Genomic DNA, 25,694 nt, shown 5'->3' on the forward strand with positions numbered 1-25,694 from the left:
ACCTTATTTACCTTTGCCTCCCGCTGACAGTTGCCTGTATCATTAGTATGCATTAAAAAGAGCAGGTGATTCTCAATAAACCACATCCTCTCTCTTGCAGCTTTAGATTCCCAATCCCCAATGTTTTCACTGCAGCTGCCTCCCTCCCTCCTTGCCTGCCCAGATATTCCTGGAAAATAACACCCTAGGGAAATCACCATGATGCCTTTTGAACAATAGTGGGAAACAAAAACAATCACTTGTATCTCTCTGTTGTGATGTATTATTCTGCTAGGAAACTTGGATCCTCCCTCGTTATCACTGTTTGCTGTCTGTCAATCAGATAACAATAACAAAATAGGAAGAGAAAATCCCTACTTTGGAATACTTTTTAGCCAGTAGTTCTGAAAGTAGCACCCACGAGACAAAGTGATACCAGTAAATTGCGTACTACTTCACATATGGGCAGATGTAACCAATGTGAAATGGCTAGCTAGTTTGCGGGGTACGCGCTAATAGCGTTTCAATCAGTTACTTCACTTGCTCTGAGACCTTGAAGTAGTTGTTTCCCTTGCTCTGCAAGGGCCGTGGCTTTTGTGGCGTGATGGGTAACGATGCTTCGAGGGTGGCTGTTGTCGATGTGTGCAGAGGATCCCTGGTTCGAGCCCAGAAAGGGGTGAGGAGAGGGACGGAAGCTAAATTGTTACACAGACATGTGCATCACGTCATTGTTCTCTCTCTTGCGCTCACTGAGCTGTTCTGCCCGCCCTGCAATGTATGGCAGTAATTCTGCTTATAGATTATGCATGTATGAACTACACACTGACACAACCAGCCCAAAGTGGGAGGTTTAAAAAATATTTTCTTAGTCGCCAAAGTACTGTAGAATGTCTTTAAAGCTCCTCTAAACAGGAAGTAGAGTGTAAAATGTACTGGAATCATCTAACCTCAGCTCAGTGACTGGCCTCTGTTGGCTTAAAACACAAATTCTCCTGTATCTAGCCTTCCCACAAAGGACATCCTATTGTATGCTGTTTAACAATCCACACACATCACAGATGGTTCATCCTTAAAGGACCTTAATGTGGAAGGCCAACTTATCTAACTTCGTTGTTCAAGTATAAAAAAACATGAGATACCAGACCTGCTCACAGGGTTGGTTAACTCTTGAAGTTCCTTGGGCCTCCACTGAATTAGGTAAATCCGCCTTCAGTTTTAAATCTCCCTATTTTTGGAACCAACTGTAAAATACACTGCTGGACACTCCGATGCAGCTTGGGCAATTACACACATTGATTGGGGAACTATTTGCTGAGGAATGTGTCTGTTTCTCTTGATTGCTTGTTGTACTGTATTATATCTTACTTAATAATCTCATTTAGATTTGATTTGTCTATGAATTGTATGTGCAGGGCTCCCTTGTGAAAGAGACCCATGTCTCAATGGTGACTCACTGTTAAAATAAAGGTAGAAATATCATAGAGGAAATGTGTACATGTTCAAAGATGTTAACACAGGATAATAATATTAAAAGGGCAATCTGCAGTTGTTACATACATTCTTTTACTTATAAATGAATGATATGCACCCATTGATTCTTGAAGAATATAACTTAGAAATGCTTCATGAGCTTAGTCCAACTGTCGTACCCCATCATAACCCCAAATATACATTTGTTTTACTCCAAATAAAGGACATTTAAACAAACACTATATAGCCTCACAATTCAATACATGGTTAAAACTCTCATTTCTCCAGCCCCATCCCGTAGCTTCTTACTGAAACAGAGGCAGGGATACCTTTGATATTGTTTCAACTGTTGATTGCCGCTTTAAGAGGAAAATAAAACTAAACTGCCCAAAAGGCTACCAAATGGCTTCTTCTAATGTGACAAATTCAAACTCAATATCAAATGATAAAATAACAAAGTTTTCTGTCAAGATTACCACACCTGGTGTCTTGACCTCTGAATGTTCATTTAAGAAAATCCGACTGACATTTATTTACTCGAGGTGCTTAACTGTTGCACCCTCTATAACCACTGTGATTATTATTTGACCCTGCTGGTCATCTATGAACTTTTGGACATATTGAAGAACAATCTGGCCTTAATGACCATGTACTCTTATAATCTCCACCGGCACTGCCAGAAGAGGACTGGCAACCCCTCAGAGCCTTGTTCCTCTCTAGGTTTCTTTCTAGGTCCTTGCCTTTCTAGGGAGTTTTTCCTAGCCACCGTGCTTCTACATCTGCATTGCTTGCTGTTTGGGGTTTTAGGCTGGGTTTCTGTATGAGCACTTTGTGACATCTTTGATTGACTGTATTTGGACTAGTGTGTCTGTGAGAAGATAGAACCAGGGGGTTAGCTTGTTTCTCTCTTGCTATATTTAGTCAGACAGGACAGACAGCAGGCTGAAGGAGACACAGATAGAAGGTCTTGGCTGATTGGGTATGACAGTGTCCCCCCCCCCCCCCCCCCCTGTCCCCCTCTCTCTGCCAGCCAGACTACTCAGCTAGCTACATGCACAGAGGAGTGTGCACATGCACGTTGACATCTTCATTTGAACCAGTTTGCCACAACAGGAGAATGTGAATTATTATGGCAATATTTGTAGTGGTTAATACATTGTGGTGAATAATACAAGGGAAAAGGCCAAACTTGAAAAAGTGGAAGCCTTTTTAAACCTCAAATACACAAAACATTCTAAAAGTCTTGCACTGCAGGAAAGTTTTCCTGCAAGAGGGTGACCAAATTAAGTTCCTACATCTGTAAGCCTGGGTTACATACTCAGTGACTGCTGGGCCTCTTCCCTGGTCCTGGAGAGTACACAAATAGAGGAGCGTGCACAATGACATCTCTGACCTCAGTTTACCCTAAACAGAGGGAGGGTTCGGCAGTGGGTGTTCACAGAACATAATGACAAAATCAATTTCCTGAATGCAAATCTTTTAGACTTTCAAGCTAGAGGCTGAATCCATTGGGTAGGGTACACTTGGCCACTAGAGGGCATACAACCACAGGCAAAGTCACAGCATACACCACCCATACAACACCCTTTTCGAAACCACCGTGCCTGAAGTGTAATATTGTGAAATATGCCTCAACAAATTAGCAGTTTCTGCTCATTTAGACATACATTGAAACAGATCATTTGACAACGGGCATGACATTTTGTTCCCCTGTAAAACTGATTCCAAGAATCAATATCCTTCCTTGAGAGAGGGGTTGTGGTTGTGTAAACCTTGGGCCCTGCGGCCTGTGTTGATAGTGAGTGTATCTGCAGGAGTAGCCTGCTTGTGTGAGGTCTCTCTGAGGGGAGCTGGGGCATGGATGGCCCTGATTGAGGCTCAGGGTCCAGCACATGAGGAGTTGGTCTAATGGATGGAGTCACAGTGGAGAGGAAGTTACACAATGTCAGGCTGGCTGGCACATTAATCTCCTAGCTCTATGGACGGAGGAGGGGATTATGGTCTAGGAGGGAGGGTGAGGGAGGTAGGGGGAGAAGCTTCTTACACAACACCTACACCCCAGACACTCCACTCTCCATCTTCCTCCCTTCATTATCTATCTTCATCCCTTCATCATCCATATTCATCCCTTCATCCTCCATCTTCCTCCCTTCATCCTCCTCCCTTCATCCTCCATCTTCCATCTTCCTCCCTTCATCCTCCATCTTCCTCCCTTCATCATCCTCCCATTATCCTCCATCTTCCTCCCTTCATCCCCTATCTTCCTCCATCTTCCTTCCCTATCTTCCACCCTTCATCTTCCTCCCTTCATTCTCCATCTTCCTCCCTTCATCCTCCAGTTTCCTCCCTTCATCCTCCTCCCTTCATCCTCCCTTCAGCCTCTATCTTCCTCCATTTCCATTCCTCCTTTATCTTCCTCCCTATCTTCATCCCTTCATCCTCTATCTTCCTCCTTTCATCCTCTGTCTTCCTCCTTTCATCCTCTATCTTCCTCCTTTCATCCTCTATTTTCCTCCTTTCATCCTCTATCTTCCTCCTTTCATCCTCTATCTTCCTCCCTTCATCCTCTATCTTCCTCCTTTCATCCTCTATCTTCCTCCTTTCATCCTCTATCTTCCTCCTTTCATCCTCTATCTTCCTCCTTTCATCCTCTATCTTCCTCCTTTCATCCTCTATCTTCCTCCTTTCATCCTCTATCTTCCTCTCATCCTCTATTTTCCTCCTTTCATCCTCTATCTTCCTCCTTTCATCCTCTATCTTCCTCCCTTCATCCTCTATCTTTCTCCCTTCATCCTCTGTCTTCCATCTTTCTCCCCTGTCAGCTTACCAACCAACATGGGATTCCAACCAATTACTGCTATCCCTTTCAGAGGCTTTTAGAGAGACGGCCACAGGTTAAATGGGGGTCCAGCTGTTTCTGTGACACAAGTGCTCACTCTAAGACCTTGTCTGACAACAAGTAAAAATGTGGATGACCATGATAAAATCTTGTGAGTTATTCACATGTGTTTCCCAGAGGATTATTCAAATCCGGCAGTAGCAGCAGGAATGATAAAGGGAGATGAAAGCATGTACAGTAGATCGTTCACAGACTGGCTCTGTCCTGGCTCTGTCCTTTGCAGTACATGACATGACATTGAGCAAACACAGAGGGCTGAATCCTGGTTCCACAGTAAGTGCTAATGAGCCCATACAGCATGAGGGGAGCTAATCACTGTCAAACTGTCTTTACTGCACAGCTCAGTGTTAATGCTAATGTCTCAGGTAGGTACAGGCACTAACCTAAATAACTCAAAGGGAAGACCAATAGGGAGAAACAGACTGGTCACAGAAGAGATTGCAAATCAACAAAAGTGCCATTTATCCCAAATATCCGTTGTAGGAAGTAAGCCATCTACCTGAGAAATAAATGGCACCATTATGAAGAAGTAGAGAAAATCACGCTAGCATTTTAGTAGCATCTGCTTCTAATCAAATTCTAATTTGCTGATATGGTTTGCCAATGGGCCAATCAAAGGTCTGAACACAAGGTTATCTGCACTTGGTAAATTCTAATCTGGCGTCTTCAGGCTTATCCCAAGTGAAGTGGGTCAACAAATACCCTTATCAATATGTGATTATACACAGAAAATGCCCTTGCTATTTCTACATGCAAAACAATGAAAGAATTCCTTTCTATCGCACAAACGAAAGGTAAACTCACCAGAATCTTTTTGGCCTTCCAATTCGGAAAGGTGAGCAAGGCATGTTGGTGTCTTGTACTTTTATTGTCCTTGTTTAGAGCCTAGTGCTTCTCTATAATACCTTGTACTGTGTGATGTTTCCTGCAACAAGACCTCTATGTGGGCCTACAAAACAAACAGAACTTTCTGGAAGCCCTCTGTCCAAGCCTGAATTGTAAATGCAGCCAGACAATCCCCTTGGCTTTGTTAGCAATTAGGTTTTTTTTCCACATTGGAGAGATGTTGAGAAAGGACTTTGAGGATAGCTGATACCATGTACAGCCTGTGTCATTCAACTTTCAACTATGCTCCGCCCAGTTGGCCATGCTTTTTTGTTCCAAGCGTTGATCCGGTCTACCAAGGAATACTTCAGCCCAGAGAAAGAGGTTGCGCCGACCAACGCAAGGCTCCTATTGACCACCAAATTACATTCAGCTAATAAGTATTACAACAGAAACTTAAAATAACACTGTATTCCCGAATTGTCTGACTCCATCCTTGCATTACGTGCTCTGCAGTGTCAGGAAGTACAGGTCCCACTCCCCTCTCCTCCTGTGTTCCAGGTAGTGTTGAGTAATGCAGGCCTGGCTCAACCAGGCAGAGAATGGAGGGTCCTGAGGGCGTACTCTCACAGGGACAAGGCAGAGAGGCACTATCCCGGTGCGGTCACCTAGAGAGAGAGGGTTGGAGGTCGGGCTGACATCCAGGACATCCAGTGCTACCTTTCAACCTTAAGGACAGCCAGGGAGAGGTGTGCTCCATCTGCTCCTGTCTGTGTGTCTGCAGTGCTGGTGCCAGGTCCACTCCGCATCACAAAAGAGCCTCAGCCTCACCTTGCCTGCGCATCAGCACCACCCTATGCTGCCAACACTGCAGAACAGTTAGGGAGTGCCTGCCTGCAGTTACTGTGGCAACGGGACCTGGGAGGGGGACTGCAGGCAGGGAGAGCGATTGGGCGGGACAGTGTCCCATGCTCGTCGTCTCTCTCAGTGGCTCATTTATCTTGCTTACTCTGTTGCCTCTTAAGTGATACTGTTCAAGTTCGTATCATATTACTAGTGTCTCACTAATGTCTCACAAACTGAATGCCCTGTAGAGAGCCAAAAGCCTTACTTTTCATTCACCTGTATGTACACTACAAGACCAAAAGTATGTGGACACCTGCTCGTCGAACATCTCATTCCAAAATCATGGGCATTAATTAGGAGTTGGTCCCCCATTTGCTGTTATAACAGCCTCCTGTCTACTGGGAAGGCTTTCCACTAGATGTTGGAATATTGCTGCAGAGACTTACTTCCATTTAGCACAAGAGCATGAGTGAGATTGGGCGATTAGGCCTGGCTCGCAGTCGGCATTCCAATTCATCCCAAAGATGTTTGATGGGGTTGAGGTCAGGGCTCTGTGCAGGCCAGTCAAGTTCTTCCACACCGATCTCGACAAACCATTTCTTTATGGATCACGCTTTATGCAAGGGAGCATTCTCATGCTGAAACAGGAAAGGGCCTTCCCTAAACTGTTGCCACAAAGTTGGAAGCACAGAATCATCTAGAATGTCATTATATGATGTAGAGTTAATATTTCCCTTCATTGGAACTAAGGGGCCTAGCTCGAACCATGAAAAACAGCCCCAGACCATTATTCCTCCTCCACCAAACTTTACAGTTGGCACTATATATTGGGGCAGGTAGTGTTCTCCTGGCATCCACCAAACCCAGATAAATCCATCGGACTCCCAGATGATGATGCGTGATTCGTCACTCCAGAGAACGCGTTTCCACTGCTCGAGAGTCCAATGGCGGCGAGCTTTATACCACTCCAGCTGACGCTTGGCATTGCGCATGATGATCTTAGGCTTGTGTGCGGCTGCTTGGCTATGGAAACCCATTTCATGAAGCTTCCGACGAACAGTTATTGTGCTGATGTTGCTTCCAGAGGCAGTTTGGAACTCGGTAGTGAGTGTTGCAACTGAGGACAGGCAATATTTACGCGCTGTGCGCTTCAGCACTCGGCGGTCCCATTCTGTGAGTTTGTGTGGCCTACCACTCCACGGCTGAGCCGTTGTTGCTCCTAGATGATTCCACTTCACAATAACAGCACTTACAGTTAACCGGGGGCAGCTGTATGATGGTGCCATGTTGAAGTCACTGAGCGCTTCAGTAAGGCCATTTTACTGCTAATGTTTGTCTATGATGATTACATGTCTGTGTGCTCCATTTTATATACCTGTCAGCAGTGGGTGTGGCTAAAATAGCCTAATTCACTCATTTGAAGGGGTGTCCATATACTTTTGCATATATAGTGTAACTCTCAAAATACTGCAACTTATGGACAATGTGGTCCTCTGTAGCTCAGTTGGCAGAGCATGACACTTGCAATGCCAGGATAGTGTGTTTGATTCCTGGGACCACACAAATGTATACATGTATGCCTGTAAGTCGCTTTGAAGAAAAGTGTCTGCTAAATGGCAAACAGTGTATTCAGAAAGTATTCCAGACCCCTTGACTTTTTCCACATTTTGTTACATTACAGCCTTATTCTAAAATTGATTAAATTGTCCACCCCCCCATCAATCTACACACAATACCCTATAACGACAAAACAAAAACAGGTTTTTAGAAATGTTGGCAAATGTAAAAAATAATAATAATAATAATAATTAAATTGACATTTACATAAGTATTCAGACCCTTGACTCATTACTTTGTTGAAGCACCTTTGGCTGCGATTATAGCCTTCAGTCTTCTTGGGTATGTAACGGCTTTCTTTAGGTGAAGTAGAGGCGGTTATTCATGTTTTTTAATAAAGACACTATACATGAATAAACTAACAAAAACAATAAACGTGGAAATCCAAAAACAGCCCTATCTGGTGCAAAACACAGAGACAGGAACAATCACCCACAAACACACAGTGAAACCCAGGCTACCTAAATATGGTTCCCAATCAGAGACAATGACTAACACTTGCCTCTGATTGAGAACCATATCAGGCCAGGCATAGAAATAGAGACATCCAACATAGAATGCCCACTCGGATCACACCCTGACCAACCTAAACATAGAAACATACAAAGTAAACTACGGTCAGGGTGTGACAGGGTAACACGCTAAAAGCTTGGCACTTTCTCCCATTCTTCAAATCAAATCAAATGTTATTAGTCACATGCGCCGAATACAACAGTGCAGACCTTACAGCGAAATGCTTACTTACAAGCCCCCAACCAACAATACAGGTTAAAAAAAATACGGATAAGAATAAGAAATATTAGTAGCAAGTAATTAAAGAGCAGCAGTAAAATAACAATAGCCAGACTATATACAGAGGGGTACCGATACAGAGTCAATGTGCGGGGGCACTGTTTAGCTGAGGTAATATGTAAACTCAGCAAAAAAAGAAACGTCCTCTCACTGTCAACTGCATTTATTTTCAGCAAACTTAATGTGTAAATATTTGTATGAACATAACAAGATTCAACAACAGACATAAACTGAACAAGTTCCACAGACATGCGACTAACAGAAATGGAATAATGTCAAAAGTAACAGTCAGTATCTGGTGTGGCCACCAGCTGCATTAAATACTCCAGTGCATCTCCTCATGGACTGCATCAGATTTGCCAGTTCTTGCTGTGAGATGTTACCCCACTCTTCCACCAAGGCACTTGCAAGTTCCCAGACATTTCTGGGAGGAATGGCCCTAGCCCTCACCCTCTGATCCATCAGGTCCCAGACGTGCTCAATGGGATTGAGATCCGGGCTCTTCACTGGCCATGGCAGAACACTGATATTCCTGTCTTGCAGGAAATCACGCCCAGAACGAGCAGTATGGCTGGTGGCATTGTCATCCTGGAGGGTCATGTCAGGATGAGCCTGCAGGAAGGGTACCACATGAGGGAGGAGGATGTCTTCCCTGTAATGCACAGCGTTGAGATTGCCTGCAATGACAACAAGCTCAGTCCGACGATGCTGTGACACACCGCCCCAGACCATGACAGACCCTCCACCTCCAAATCAATCCCGCACCAGAGTATAGGCCTCGGTGTAACGGTGTAACGCTCATTCTTTCGCCGATAAACGTGAATCCGATCATCACTCCTGGTGAAACAAAACCTTGACTCGTCAGTGAAGAGCACTTTTTGCCAGTCCTGTCTGGTCCAGCATCGGTGGGTTTGTGCCCATAGGCGACGATGTTGTCGGTGATGTCTGGTGAGGACCTGCCTTTACAACAGGCCTACAAGCCCTCAGTCCAGCCTCTCTCAGCCTACTGTGGACAGTCTGAGCACTGATGAAGGGATTGTGCGTTCCTGGTGTAACTTGGGCAGTTGTTGTTGCCATCATGTACCTGTCCCGCAGGTGTGATGTTCGGACATACCGATCCTGTGCAGGTCAGCTGTCCGTCCTGTCTCCCTGTAGCGCTGTCTTAGGCGTCTCACAGTATGGACATTGCAATTTATTGCCCTGGTCACATCTGCAGTCCTCATGCCTCCTTGCAGCATGCCTAGGGCACATTCATGCAGATGAGCAAGGCCCCTGGGCATCTTTTTTTTTGTGTTTTTCAGAGTCAGTAGAAAGGCCTCTTTAGTGTCCTATGTTTTGGGCCCTTTCAGAACAGGTGTATATATACTGAGACAATGTGACAGATCATGTGAAACTTAGATTGCACACAGGTGGAATTTATTTAACTAATTATGTGATTTCTGAAGGTAATTTGTTGCACCAGCTCTTATTTAGGGGCTTCACTTTCATTTTTTTTTCATTTCACTACACCAATTTTGACTATTTTGCGTATGTCCATTACATGAAATCCAAATAAAAATCTATTTAAATTACAGGTTGTAATGCAACAAAATAGGTCAAACGGAGAGGGGGATGAATACTTTTGTAAGGCACTGTAGACAGGTGTGAGCCTTTCCAAATCATGTCCAATCAATTGAATTTACTACAGGTGGACTCCAATGAAGTTGTAGAAACATCTCCAGGATGATCAATGGAAACAGAATGGATCTGAGCCTCGTAGCTCATGAATTTCGAGTCTCATAGCAAATGGTGTGAATGGTTATATAAATACGGTGTTTCTGTATTTTTTTTAAACTTGTTTTAATTTTGTCATTATGGGGTATTGTGTGTAGATTGATGAGGAATACAATTAATTGAATCCATTTTAGAATAAAGCTGTAACGTAACAAAATGTGGAATAAGAGAAGGGGTCTGAATACTTTCTGAATGCACTGTACATTCGATTAGAACATATTGTAGCTGATTCTACATGACACAGAATCAGAAGATGAGCAACTCACCATATGCTTCTGGCCCTGGAGAAGGTCTTGTCCACTCTAAAAAGAACGAAACAGAGGTGAGATTTAGTCTGGCTGCTGTCCCTTATTATCCATTCACTGTTGTTCTGTGGAATTGCTGGATTTGGCCAAATTACACTACAAAAACAATAGATTTGTGTTGAAGGTATTGTGCTCATTAAAAAGCCAGCTTCATACAGCTATTCTAGAAATGATCTGGCTCGAAGGACCAGTGCTAGAACAGCTGTCTAAAGGAGCTGGCCTTTTTAACAACACTTCTCACAATCCAGCCGTCTCAATCTACTATAATCAACCATTGTAATACAGGGGGTAACGCAAGAGATGGGAGCACTGTCAACAACATGAATATTTGTTTGTTTTCTAACAAAGAGAGACAGTGCAGTACACAGAAATAGAATGAATAGAATGGACTTGGAAGTTCTAGCCCTGGTAATTTGAAATGTAAACTAATGGGTACTCTCACAATGACTGCCTGGTATTGTGATGCAATAATTTCCATGGTAATGTAGAATGTTCATTCAAATGATGCCAACTGACGAGGCTCATGCAATGGAATATATTTTTTGTAATGTCAGTTGAGTTGGCTCAATACATCACAGCACAGATTGAAGGGTACACTTCCTGCTTTAACTTCCTATATAGGTTAAGACAACGTCATCACAAATCTGGGACCAGCACCTTTGCTAGCTACCAGTGCCGTTGCTAGCTACCATAGCTGGTCCCATTGTTGCAAAGAGTAATGGGATATTTAGAATCCCGTTGTCTTAACCTTTGTCATCTTCAACCTAGGCATGGGTGCACTCAAAATGGCTAACATGTCCACACATTATGCCATCATTGACTTGAATGGAGACGTCCTTTCTAATCATTCTATTTCTATGGCAGTATGTAAACACTATAGTACAGAAAATGGGTTGGGGAGTAGCAGTTACTCTAAATAACTCTGCTAAAGTGGCACTTGTATGGATCGGTACCAGTCCTGCATTTCCTGACCACAAACTCAACTTGATCCATATAAATTGCGTAGCACACCTGTCTTTCGGACAAGGTATGTATGTATGTATGTATGTATGTAAGCAAGGATTTTCTTTTGTTGAACCTTTATTTAACTAGGTACGTCAGTTAAGAACAACATCTTATTTACAACGATGGCCTACCAAAAGGCCTCTCCTGTGGGGACTTGGGCTGGGATTAAAAATATATATATATATGTCGGGAAAAACACAACACAACACTACATAAAGAGAGACCTAAGACAACAACATTGCATGGCAGCAACACATGACAACACATTATGGAAGCAGCACAACATGGTAGCAGCACAAAACATGGTACAAACATTATTGGGCACAAACAACAGCACAAAGGGCAAGAAGATAGAGACAACAATACATCATGCGAAGCAGCCATAACTGTCAGTAAGAGTGTCCATGATTGAGTATTTGAATGAAGAGATGGAGATAAAAAGATCAGGACTTCCTAAATACTTCCTATGCTTCAGGTAACTTTTTGAGACCAGAGGGGTTCAAATGGCTCTATTCTTATGATCAAATGATCCACCGTGGATGTGAATGAAATAAACTGCCAGCCTGCTATTCTCAGTTTATGCCAATAGATGGTACTATGTGACTTGGTACACAAACCAATTTCTGACATGAAAAATGTGGGGGAATTTGGTCTTTCTTTTGAACTCCTACAGTATGCTCTCTAAGACCAGTGAAGAGGCCCAGCGGTCAGTATAACTAAGGGGTTGATGACCTTTAATGATTGTTGGGAACTAGGGAGTGGGATGTTTAGCATGTCTAAAAAAAACTTGTCTCCTCTCCTGTACATCTGATCTCACATGAAAGTTTACCCGCTGCTAGGCTGACAGTACATGATCAGATGTCCGAGGCTCTAGTCAAACGTAGTGCACTATGTAGGGAATAGGGTGCTATTTGGGACACACCCTAGCTCAACACCCAGTTCACCAGAGGCCCTGAAAGCCCCTGACCACAGATAGGCCTCTGACAGGGTCCCCCCCAGTCTCCTAGTGGAGCTGCAGGAATCCAGGCCTCTTACTCATCTTTCCAGGGACCTGTCTATTTCTCACCAGGATTGGTCTACATTTTCTATGGAATCACAACCCAACTTATATTCCAGGAACCCCTGTGCTGTTACTGGAAGTAGAGCTGGTGTGAAAACAACTGATGGGTGACCTCTCTCTGCAACACAAGATAGGCATATTTGTCATTTGAGTTAGAATAGCTTGTTATACAAACAGAAATCAAGCAAAAACAAACAAGTTTTTGTTTCACAGCAGTACTTGTTCACTGATATTATGTTAATTTTGAAGGAAAGCCCCATGTGGTTCCTTTACAGAACCAAGAAAACTCTTAAAGCAACTTCCTCTTTCTCAGAAAATAGAGCCTCACTGAGGGGAAACAATGATTCAGAGGGGTAATGACTATTAATTGTACTTTCACAAATCACTGTCCTCCTCGTTCTTAAAGAAGGACTATTGTCATGTTGTTACAATAGTCCTGAGGGTGCTGTATGCCTAACACACATACTGTAGATAAAAACATTGTTCAGTATAGAAAATACGTACAATTCCTTCGTCAGAATAAATTATATTACATTTCTTGGGAGGAGTCTGCATTAACATAATCTGGATCTTATTGTAAGAAGGGTAGTGCAGGCTTCCTTAGCATCACAAGCATAATATTTTCTAATCTTCACATTGTGGGTCTCACCCATTCTCAGGTTGCCTGGAATTCCCATAAAATGAAATTGGCTAGATTCTTGGACAGTGGCTCCAACCTAAAATACCTGCTGGGAATATGTTCTATCCTGTTCTGTTCTCGTTCTGTTCTAACATAATAATGTGATATGACACCCACATTGAGACCGAACACGGGTTGTATGCTAGTGCAAAAAGAAGCTTTGTATCGCTTCAAAACAAGATTGTGGCATCACTGTGAACATTAAGCTACAGTACACACTAAGCTACAGTACACACTAAGCTACAGTACACACTAAGCTACAGTACACACTAAGCTACAGTACACACTAAGCTACACTTCACAGTAAGCTACAGTACACACTAAGCTACACTTCACACTAAGCTACAGTACACACTAAGCTACAGTACACACTAAGCTACACTTCACAGTAAGCTACAGTACACACTAAGCTACAGTACACACTAAGCTACAGTACACACTAAGCTACACTTCACAGTAAGCTACTGTACACACTAAGCTACAGTACACACTAAGCTACAGTTCACAGTAAGCTACAGTACACACTAAGCTACAGTTCACACTAAGCTACAGTACACACTAAGCTACAGTACACACTAAGCTACAGTTCACACTAAGCTACAGTACACACTAAGCTACAGTACACACTAAGCTACAGTTCACACAAAGCTACAGTACACAGTAAGCTACAGTACACAGTAAGCTACAGTACACACTAAGCTACAGTACACACTAAGCTACAGTTCACACTAAGCTACAGTACACACTAAGCTACAGTACACACTAAGCTACAGTTCACACAAAGCTACAGTACACAGTAAGCTACAGTACACAGTAAGCTACAGTACACACTAAGCTACAGTACACACTAAGCTACAGTTCACAGTAAGCTACAGTTCACACTAAGCTACAGTACACACTAAGCTACAGTTCACACTAAGCTACAGTACACACTAAGCTACAGTTCACACTAAGCTACAGTTCACACTAAGTTACAGTACACACTAAGCTACAGTTCACACTAAGCTACAGTACACACTAAGCTACAGTACACACTAAGCTACAGTTCACACTAAGCTACAGTACACACTAAGCTACAGTACACACTAAGCTACAGTTCACAGTAAGCTACAGTACACACTAAGCTACAGTTCACAGTAAGCTACGGTACATACTAAGCTACAGTACACACTAAGCTACAGTACACACTAAGCTACACTAAGCTACAATACACACTAAGCTACAGTACACACAAAGCTACAGTACACACTAAGCTACAGTTCACACTAAGCTACAGTTCACACTAAGCCACAGTACACACTAAGCTACAGTACACACTAAGCTACAGTACACACTAAGCTACACTAAGCTGCAGTACACACTAAGCTACACTAAGCTACAGTTCACACAAAGCTACAGTACACACTAAGCTACAGTACACACTAAGCTACACTAAGCTACAGTACACACTAAGCTACAGTTCACACAAAGCTACAGTACACACTAAGCTAGAGTACACACTAAGCTACAGTACACACTAAGCTACACTAAGCTACAGTACACACTAAGCTACAGTACACACTAAGCTACAGTTCACACTAAGCTACAGTACACACTAAGCTACAGTACACACTAAGCTACAGTTCACACAAAGCTACAGTACACAGTAAGCTACAGTACACAGTAAGCTACAGTACACACTAAGCTACAGTACACACTAAGCTACAGTTCACACTAAGCTACAGTACACACTAAGCTACAGTACACACTAAGCTACAGTTCACACAAAGCTACAGTACACAGTAAGCTACAGTACACAGTAAGCTACAGTACACACTAAGCTACAGTACACACTAAGCTACAGTTCACAGTAAGCTACAGTTCACACTAAGCTACAGTACACACTAAGCTACAGTTCACACTAAGCTACAGTACACACTAAGCTACAGTTCACACTAAGCTACAGTTCACACTAAGCTACAGTACACACTAAGCTACAGTTCACACTAAGCTACAGTACACACTAAGCTACAGTACACACTAAGCTACAGTTCACACTAAGCTACAGTACACACTAAGCTACAGTACACACTAAGCTACAGTTCACAGTAAGCTACAGTACACACTAAGCTACAGTTCACAGTAAGCTACGGTACATACTAAGCTACAGTACACACTAAGCTACAGTACACACTAAGCTACACTAAGCTATAATACACACTAAGCTACAGTACACACTAAGCTACAGTACACACTAAGCTACACTAAGCTACAATACACACTAAGCTACAGTACACACAAAGCTACAGTACACACTAAGCTACAGTTCACACTAAGCTACAGTACACACTAAGCTACAGTACACACTAAGCTACAGTACACACTAAGCTACACTAAGCTGCAGTACACACTAAGCTACACTAAGCTACAGTTCACACAAAGCTACAGTACACACTAAGCTACAGTACACACTAAGCTACACTAAGCTACAGTACACACTAAGCTACAGTTCACACAAAGCTACAGTACACACTAAGCTAGAGTACACACTAAGCTACAGTACACACTAAGCTACACTAAGCTACAGTACACACTAAGCTACAGTACACACTAAGCTACACTAAGCTACAGTACACACAAAGCTACAGTACACACTACGTGTACATTTACATATTTATTTGGCAATGTTGACATACTTGGCAACTATCATTGTACATACTGAAGAAGACATGTTTTCAGATAAAAGGTTCAACTGGATCAGGACAAGAACATGATAGGGGCAGGACATACAGAGTTTAAAAATCTGCTCATCCTCATTCTTGTCATTGAATTGTGGGGTGTGTGAAGGGGGTGTGAATGTTTGTGTACATTAGTGTATGTACAGTCCAGTATGGGTGTTTGTTTTTCATGCTGTAGGAGGTGTAGCCTTCTGTACTTGACAGGATAATTGAATCAAGCCCTAGTTTGATTGACTGGGTGAGGGTTAAGTCAATACAAAAGGAATAAGAAGTAATAATGGAGGAGAAACTAAGCATTTGTGAAGGCAAAAAGTCCTATAATAGTCTAATGTCAGGCACATTGTATAAGACTAGTCATTATGTTGCTAATGATAATATCCAAAAGTTCAAATGTTTCCACAACAATTAAACCTGACCTTTATCTGACTCAGTATCAGTGCAATCAGCACAAAGTGGAATCCCAGTAGCAGGCTGACACTTAATGGTGATGCATAGCCTTCACAGACAAACTGCCACCTTTACCAGCAGGATAAAAGTATTTTCTGTTGGTCTCATGCATTATAATATGGGTCAGTCATATTTTCACATTCTCAGCCGAGCACTCTTTGCCTGGCCAGGGCCAAACTATAACCACATTGTCCCCAAACAATAGAAGCAATGGCTTTAGTTAGGTCTAGGTTGATAAGTAAAAAGTTATGGATGAGTAGAGCTAGGCCCCACAGATAAATAAATGCGGACTGCAGATCTGCAGGTGTTGTGAAACAGCTAAGAGGGTGAAATATAAACCTGACTGGGAGACCAATGAGGCAGCGCACAATTGGCCCAGCATCGTCCGAATTAGGGGAGGGTTTGACCAGCCTTGTCCCATCGTGCTCGAGCGACTCCTTGTGGCGGGCCGGGTGCCTGCAAGCTGAATTTGGTGGCCAGTTGGACGGTGTTTCCTCCGACATATTGGTTAAGTGAGCAGTGTGTCAAGAAGCAGTGTAGCTTGGCAGGGTCATGTTTCTGAGGACACATGTCTCTTGACCTTCGCCTCCCCGAGCCAAAAAGGGAGTTGCAGCAATAGGACAAGACTGTAACAACCAATTGGGGAGAAAAAGGAGTAAAAGTAAAAACGTACAATATGTTACGAATTTGCAAACGATGTAATATGTTACGAATTCTATCTAGGTGGCTAACATTATCTAGCTCGCTAGGGGTTAGGGTTAAGTTTAGGAGTTAGGTTAAGGAGTTAGGGTTATGATTAGGGGAAGGGTTAGCTAAAAGGGTTAAGGTCAGGGGAAGGGTTAGCTAACATGGTAAGTAGTTGCACAGTAGCTAAAAAGTAGTAAGTAATTGAAAAGTTGTCAAATTTGCTAAAATGCTTAAGTTGTCCATGATGAGATTCAAACTCGCAACCTTCGGGTTGCTAGACGTTCACATTATATGCCCACCCATCCACGCAAACCAACCCTACTTTCGTTTTTGCCTTAAGTAACCATTTGCCTTATGTAACCATACAAAGCGTAACATACTAAACCGAGCATCTCAGATTTACATACAGAATAATATGAAATGGTCTGAGCCCAGGTTGAACATGGCTTCCACCGAGACATGGGATCTCACTTCAGGCAACTGGGTAAGGCTGTGTCTACACTTGACATTTACATGCGACTTCTGCTATCAGAATACAAAGATTGCATTGAAAAGACAGGTTTAGATGCACAAAAGTCACATTGCATTCTGATTGTGTTCAGATCTGACTGCCCACCTTCTGACACATTGGGTGCGTATTTATCCTGTCTGGACGCAATCAGGCTACCGAAGCGCATAAAATGGGCGACTTCATCAGCACTATGCCCACAAGTCTGTGTTATGGGAGAGACGCACCTTTTCATTTTAAAGGTGGGGGAAATACGTTCCTAGCGTGTGAGGAACGTGTTTGCTGGGCTCAAAAATGCTGTTGAGAAAACACATTTTTTGGGGGGCTACAGTTATGCTAACCTGTTTGCAATCTACAGAACTGCCATCAAGTCAATCAAATACACATATTTAGCAGATGTTATAGCGGGTGTAGCGAAATGATTGTGTTCATAGCTCCAACAGTGCAGTTGTATCTTACAATTCACAACAATATACGTCTCTAAAAGTAAAAGAATGGAATTATGAAATATACAAATATTAGGACGAGCAATGTCGGAGTGGCATTGACTAAATATAGTAGAATAGAATACAGTATATACATATGAGATGAGTAAAGCAGTATGTAAACATTATTAAAATGACTAGTGTTTCATTATTAAAGTGGCCAGTAATTCCATGTCTATGTAGATAGGGCAGCAGCCTCTATGGTGCAGGGTTGAGTAACCGGGTGGTAACCGGCTAGTGATGGCTATTTAACAGTCTGATGGTCTTGAGATAGAAGCTGTTCTTCAGTCTTTCAGTCCTCGCTTTGATGCACCTGTACTGACCTCACCTTCTGGATGATAGCGGGGTGAACAAGCAGTGGCTCGGGTGGATGATGTCCTTGATTATCTATTTGGCCTTCTTGTGACATCGGGTGCTGTAGGTGTCCTGGAAGTCCGTCAGTGAGCCTGTGGTGATGTGTAGGGCAGACCGTACCACCCTCTGAAGAGCCCTGAGATTGCGGGTGGTGCAGTTGCCGTGCCAGGCGGTGATACAGCCAGATAGGATGCTCTTAATGGTGCATCTGTAAAAATGTCTGAGTGTCTTAGGGGCCAAGCTGAATTTCTTCAGCCTCCTTCTTCACCACACTCTCTGTGTGGGTGGCACATTTCAGATTGCCACTGATGTGTACACCGAGGAACTTGAAGCTTTCCACCTTCTCCACTGCGGTCCAGTCAATGTGGATATGGACGTGCTCCCTCTGCTGTTTCCTGAAGTCCACGATCAGCTCCTTGATTTTGTTGACATTGAGAGAGAGGTTATTTTACTGGCCCCACTCTGCCAGGGCCCTCACCTCCTCCCTGTAGGCTGTCTCGTCAATGTTGGTAATCAGGCCTACTACTGTTGTGTCGTCTTTAAACTTGATGATTGAGTTGGAGGCGTGCGTGGCCACACAGTCATGGGTGAACATGGGTTGTTGTGTTATTATCATATTTGGCCTATTCCACCGTTTGCAGAATGCATACTGGCATTTAAAATGATATAGCGCATCAAAAGGGAATTAGGACACTATGTGGACATGGTGGACACATTTAAATGTAAGTGTAGACGCATGATGTGTTCAGACTTCCATGATCAGAACTTCATGACCAGAATAGAAAAACTGCATTAACTGTCAAGTGTAGACACAGCCTAATACACACACTTGGCAAAAATATTGCTTTGCATAAAACATGTTATGTTAGAATAGAAATGACATTTTCTGAAATGAGTAACACCAACACTAATTATAAAGTCAATTTAAGCAATTGAGTCATCACCGGGCAAGATTGCAAAGGAGGACGTGAGGAGATTGTAAGCAAATGTAGGAATATTCAATTGAAAGCTCAAACAACTGTCCTCTTGTAGCTCCAGTGTGTGGGTGACAGAATAGGAACACAACCAAGACTTGTTCCATCTATTTTTTATTTTCTGATCACTTTAAATGCAGAATAAAATTGGAATAATGACTCCTATATTCCCCATGCAAACTATTTAAAGCTGACAGTTAGCTGTACGACATTGTGTTTTCGTGCATACATCATTCGCATCATGGACATGTGCTTTCTAAAGGTATTGTAACCATGAATTCAAAGGCTCCATGTTCTGTATATAATAGCATTCACTGAAATGAAAGGTGGCTGAATATCTAGAGGTGGTTGAATGTCTATTCTGCGTTTTAATCAAGCTGATTCTATCCTCCACCCTTCCTCTATTCAGCTGACTAGAAGAACTGTGATGAAAATAGAAACTAACTGGGAATCATTCAAAATACAGTACCAGTCAAACATTTTGACACACCTACTTATTCAAGGGCTTTTCTTTATTTTTACTATTTTCGACACTATAGAATAATAGTGAAGACATCAAAACTGAAAAAACAAACATGGAATCATGTAGTAACCAAAAAAGTGTTAAACAAATCTAAATATATTTTAGATTCTTCAAAGTAGCCACCCTTTGTCTTGACTCTTGATTACAGTTTCACACACTCTTGGCATTCTCTCAACCAGCTTCACCTGGAATGCTTTTCCAACATCTGCTAACCATGTGTATGTGACAAATAAAATTTGATTTGATTTGATTTGAGTTCCCACATATGCTGAGCACTTGTTGGCTGCTTTTCCTTCACTCTGCGGTCCAACTCATCACAAACCATCTCAATTGGGTTGAGGTCGGGTGATTATGGAGGCCAGATGCAGCACTCCATCACTCTCCTTCTTGTTCAAATAGCCCTTACACAGCCTGAAGGTTTGTTGGGTCATTGTCCTGTTGAAAAACGAATTATAGTCCCACTAAGCGCAAACCACATGGGATGGCGTATTGCTGCAGAATGCTGTGGTAACATTGCTGGTTAAGTGTTTCTTGAATTCTAAATATATCACTGACAGTGTAACCAGCAAAGCACCCCCACACCATCACACCTCCTCCTTCATGCTTCGCAGTGGGAACCACACATGTGGAGATAATCCGTTCACCTTTCCTGTGGCGATCCTTGTGAGAGCCAGTTTCATCAGATCGTTTGAAGGTTTTTGCAAATGCACTTGAAGAAACTTTCAAAGTTCCCTGAAATTTTCCGGATTGACTGACATTCATGTCTTAAAGTAATGATGGGCTGTCGTTTCTCTTTGCTTAGTTGAGGTTTTCTTGCCATAATATGGACTTGGTCTTTTACCAAATAGGGATATCTTCTGTATACCACCCCTACCTTGTCACAACAAAACTGATTGACTCATTAAGAAAGACAGAAATTCCACAAATTAACTTTTAACAAGGCACACCTGTTAATTGAAATGCATTCCAGATGACTACCTCATGAAGCTGGTTGATAGAATGCCAAGACTACAAAGCTGTCATCAAGACAAAGGGTGCCTACTAGATAGATTTATTAAAACTTTTTTGGTTACCACATGATTCCATTTGTGTTATTTCATCGTTTGGATGTCTTCACTATTATTCCACAATGTAGAAAATAGTAAAAAATAAAGAAAAACCCTGGAATGAGTATGTGTGTCCAAACTTTTGACTGGTACTATAGATCGGAAAGAAATAATTACAAAAAGCCTCTGAACAACTCACTTCCATACCATCCTCCAATTCAATGTCTGATATTCACTATTGTTGTTAGCCAATAGTTATATGAGCCCAGGTCTAGAGCCAGCAGGCTCTGTACTATATAACATGGACAGCTGAATGAGCCCATTGATTGAGTAAATGAGAGTGAAGTGGCTGAATGTGCACATTGATGCTCTGGTACAGTGGAGTACAGTGAGTCTGTGTGGCTGGGACTGTGAACACACACTGGTACCAGAGCAGAGCAGAGTAGAGCAAGACCATGCTAACAGGGCGAGGCTATGCCATTGCTGGCCTGGCTATAACAGATTACACCAGTCACCTCTGAGGCACACACACACATACACACACAGCCTCAGGAGCCTGAAGGTCAGCACACTTGTTTGGTAACACATGTCTTAAACCATGCATCATTTAGCCTTGGTCAGAAACACGACAGCTGTCATAGCTTCTATGATTATTCTTGACAAATGGCCTTTCAATGCCACGTGGTCCAAAGTTCTATCTTTGCTGGCTAACCAACTTGCTACAGTAGCTGAGATCTATACATTCTGTTATTACAGGAGCACTGTGTTAACAGGCATCAATTACAGTATACACACAACTGCAGTGTACACACAACTGAAACAACACTTCCCACCAGTTTTGTGCAAGTCATTATTATGGATCCAAGTTCATCTCATGCTTTTCCCTGTTCCTCTAAAGCAGGGTACAGTAGATTTCCATTGTGAATATCAATGTTAACTGTGATTGACTGGCACCCTCTCCAGCCCTCTTGCATGGCATAGATATCCTGCTTGTTTTGCCCTACGCCTTGCCATGTAATCATTGACTGATCTTTTGTCATGCAAACTTGACCATGATGACAAAGAAATTATGCCCACTCCATGTTGTTTTTGTATAGGGATGGGCACGGTTATTTAAATATTTGAATATCCGAATGGACTTTTGTATTTGATTACTTGGGAGAGTATTACATTTTGAGAATAAAAAAATATAGGCCTATTAGCAATGAAAAGGCTTCAAATGATCTATGTGGCGTTGCTAAATAGCCTACAAGGATAGACCATTACATTTGAAATTGAAATAAAACAACAGTTTTATGACAGTTTTTATGAGTGCACCCCTTTAAAAAAATGCGCAGGTAGCTCGTTGTTATTGTCAGTCAATCAAAGCAGCGCCACATAGGCTCCATGTGTAGCAAGTGAAGTGGGAGATTTCTAATCAATGTGAAATGGATCAACCAACAGGTAGACTGTTGTTTCATATGAATGGAGTTGTTGTAGAAAAGTACGGGGAGCGCAACAAAATAGCCTCAATTAGCCTAGCTACTTTAGCTACATTGAACAAAAATATAAATGCAACATGTAAAGTGTTGGTCCCATGTTTCATGAGCTGAAATAAAAGATCCCAGAAATGTGTTTACATCCCTGTTAGTGGGCTTTCCTCGTTTGTCAAGATAATCGATCCATCTGACAGGTCATACCAAGAAGCTGATTAAATAGCATGATCATTACATAAGTGCACCTTGTGCTGGGGACAATAAAAGTCCACTCTAAAATGTGCAGTTTTGTCACACAACACAATTCCACAGATGTCTTTGATGGAGCGTGCATATAAAAAAAAAAATGTTTAACCAGGTAGGCCAGTTGAGAACAAGTTCTCATTTACAACTGCAACCTGGCCAAGATGAAGCAAAGCAGTGCGACAAAACCGACAACACAGAGTTACACATGGGGTAAACAAACGTACAGTCAACAACACAATAGAAAAACATATGTACAGTGTGTGCAAATGTAGTAAAGTTAGGGAGGTAAGGCAATAAATAGGCCATAGTGGTTTAGCATTAACACTGGAGTGATAGATGTGCAGATGATAATGTGCAAGTAGAGATACTTGGAGAAAAAAAGAGCAAAAAAATAAATAACAATATGGGGATGAGGTAGTTGGATGTGTTATTTACAGATGGGTTGTGTACAGGTACAGTGATCGGTAAGCTGCTCTGACAGCAACAGAAATTGGCATGCAGGAATGTCCACCAGAGCTGTTGCCAGAGACTTTAATAGTATTTTCTATACCATAAACTGCCTCCAACGACATTTTTAAAAATTGGGCAGTATGTCCAACTGGCCTCACAACCGCAGACCATGTGTAACCACACCAGCCCAGAACCTCTACATACCGTGACGAGATCCTGAGGACCATTGTCGTGCCATTCATCCGCCGTCATCACCTCATGTTTCAGCATGATAATGCACAACCCCATGTCAAAAGGATCCCAGTTCTTCCATGTCCTGCATATTAACTAGACGTCACCCATTGAGCATGTTTGAGATGATCTTGATTGAGTGTACAACAGCGAGTTACAGTTCCCGACAATATCCAGAAACTTCCCACAGCCATTGAAGAGGAGTGGGACAACATTCCACAGGCCACAATCAACAGCCTGATCAACTCTATGTGAAGGAGATGTGTCGGCAAATGGTGGTCAAATCAGATACTGACTGGTTTTCTGATCCACACAGCAAACTATAGTTTTGTCAAGTCGGTTAGGACATCTACTTGGTGCATGACACAAGTCATTTTTCCAATAATTGTTTACAAACAGATTATTTCACTTAGAATTCACTGTATCACATTTCCAGTGGGTCAGAAGTTTACATACACTAAGCTGACTGTGGCTTTAAATAGCTTGGAAAATTCCAGAAAATGTTATGGCTTTATAGAAGCTTCTGATAGGCTAATTGACATAATTTGAGTCAATTGGAGGTGTACCTGTGGATGTATTTCAAGGCCTGCCTTCAAACTCGCAGCCTCTTTGCTTGACATCATGGGAAAATCAAAAGAAATCAGCCAAGACCTCAGAAAAAAATGGTAGACCTCCACAAGTTTGGTTCATTCTTGGGAGCAATTTCCAAATGCCTGAAGGCACCACGTTCCTCTGTACAAACAATAGCTCGCAAGTATAAACACCATGGGACCACGCAGCTTTCATACTGCTCAGGAAAGAGATGCGTTCTGTCTCCTAGAGATGAACGTGCTTTGATGCGAAAAGTGAAAATCAATCTCAGAACAACAGCAAAGGACCTTGTGAAGATGCTGGAGGAAATAGGTACAAAAGTATCTACAGTATATCCACAGACAAAGATCGTACTTTTTAGAGAAATGTGCTTTGGTCTGATGAAACAAAAATAGAACTGTTTGGCCATAATAACCATCGTTATGTTTGGAGGAAAAAGGGGGAGGCTTGCAAGCCGAAGAATCCCAACTGTGAAGCACAGGGGTGGCAGCATCATGTTGTGCCGGTGCTTTGCTGCCGGAGTGACTGGGGCACCTCACAAAATAGATGTCATCATGAGGATGGAAAATGATGTGGATATATTGAAGCAACATCTCAAGACATCCGTCAGGAAGTTAAAGCTTGGTCTCAAATGGGTCTTCCAAATGAACAATAACCCCCAAGCATACTTCCGAAGTTGTGGCAAAATGGCTTAAGGACAACAAAGTCAAGGTATTGGAGTGGCCATCACAAAGCCCTGACCTCAATCCTATAGAAAATGTGTGGGCAGAACTGAAAAAGGGTGTGCGAGCAAGGAGGCCTACAAACCTGACTCAGTTACACCAGCTCTGTCAAGAGGAATGGGCCAAAATTCACCCAACTTATTGTGGGAAGCTTGTGGAAGGCTACCTGAAATGTTTGACCGAAGTTTTAAACAATTTAAAGGCAACGCTACCAAATACTAATTGAGTGTATGTAAACTTCTGACCCACTGGGAATGTGATGAAAGAAATAAAAGCTGAAATAAATAATTCTCTCTACTATTATTCTGACATTTCACATTCTTAAAATTAAGTGGTGATCCTAACTGACCTAAGACAGGGACTTTTTACTAGGATATAATGTTAGGAATTGTGAAAAACTGAGTTTAATGTATTTGTCCAAGGTGTACGTAAACTTCCGACTTCAACTGTATGTATTCCCAATCATGTGAAATCCATAGATTAGGGCCTAATGAATTTATTTAAATCCTTATCCTTATTGCATGATGATTTTATATTTTATATTTTTGTTCAGTTAGCTGACTACCTTAGCTGGCTACTGTAGCTAGCTAGCTTCTTTACTATGATTTGATGCAGTCAAGACAAGCCCTAACAGATTGTCTATCTATCATACCGACTTTTTGCAGATATAAATGATCTAATTAGCACAAGTCAGTTTGTCTACTTCCTTTCTCTCCCTCTCTGCCACACATATAGACTGTCACACACACCGGCCCCTGCTCGTCTCTCGCCCCTCCCCCAACCTCCATCTGAAACAAGCGGAGCACAGCTCACAGGCTTTCTCGGGTCGCCAGAGCAAGTCTTAATTGAAGTAGAAAAAATAATCATTACAAAATTAAAACTCATGTATTTCGACTATCCAGATATCCGAAAATATAATGATAATGAAATCATTTCAAATGCCCATCCCTATTTGTGTGTTCTGTAGATTTGAGAATTGCATAAAATA

General features: G+C 42.2%; 1 protein-coding gene across 7 annotated transcripts in view; it reads right to left on the reverse strand.

Moving 5' to 3' along the window:
* The window catches only part of LOC109908148 (rap1 GTPase-activating protein 1), an 84,664-nt gene that overhangs the window by 49,794 nt on the left and 9,176 nt on the right, over positions 1 to 25,694 (reverse strand). For 6 of the 7 annotated variants that reach the window (XM_020506661.2, XM_020506658.2, XM_031794421.1 and 3 more), the window contains exon 2: positions 10,468 to 10,503. In XM_020506661.2, coding sequence (XP_020362250.1) covers positions 10,468 to 10,503 — 36 coding nt within the window. Of the gene's footprint in view, positions 1 to 5,152; positions 5,629 to 10,467; positions 10,504 to 25,694 lie in introns of those variants that run through there. The other variant, XM_031794420.1, reaches the window with a different exon arrangement.

The sequence above is a fragment of the Oncorhynchus kisutch genome, linkage group LG17 (assembly GCF_002021735.2).
Source record: "Oncorhynchus kisutch isolate 150728-3 linkage group LG17, Okis_V2, whole genome shotgun sequence".
Lineage (NCBI taxonomy): Eukaryota > Metazoa > Chordata > Actinopteri > Salmoniformes > Salmonidae > Oncorhynchus > Oncorhynchus kisutch.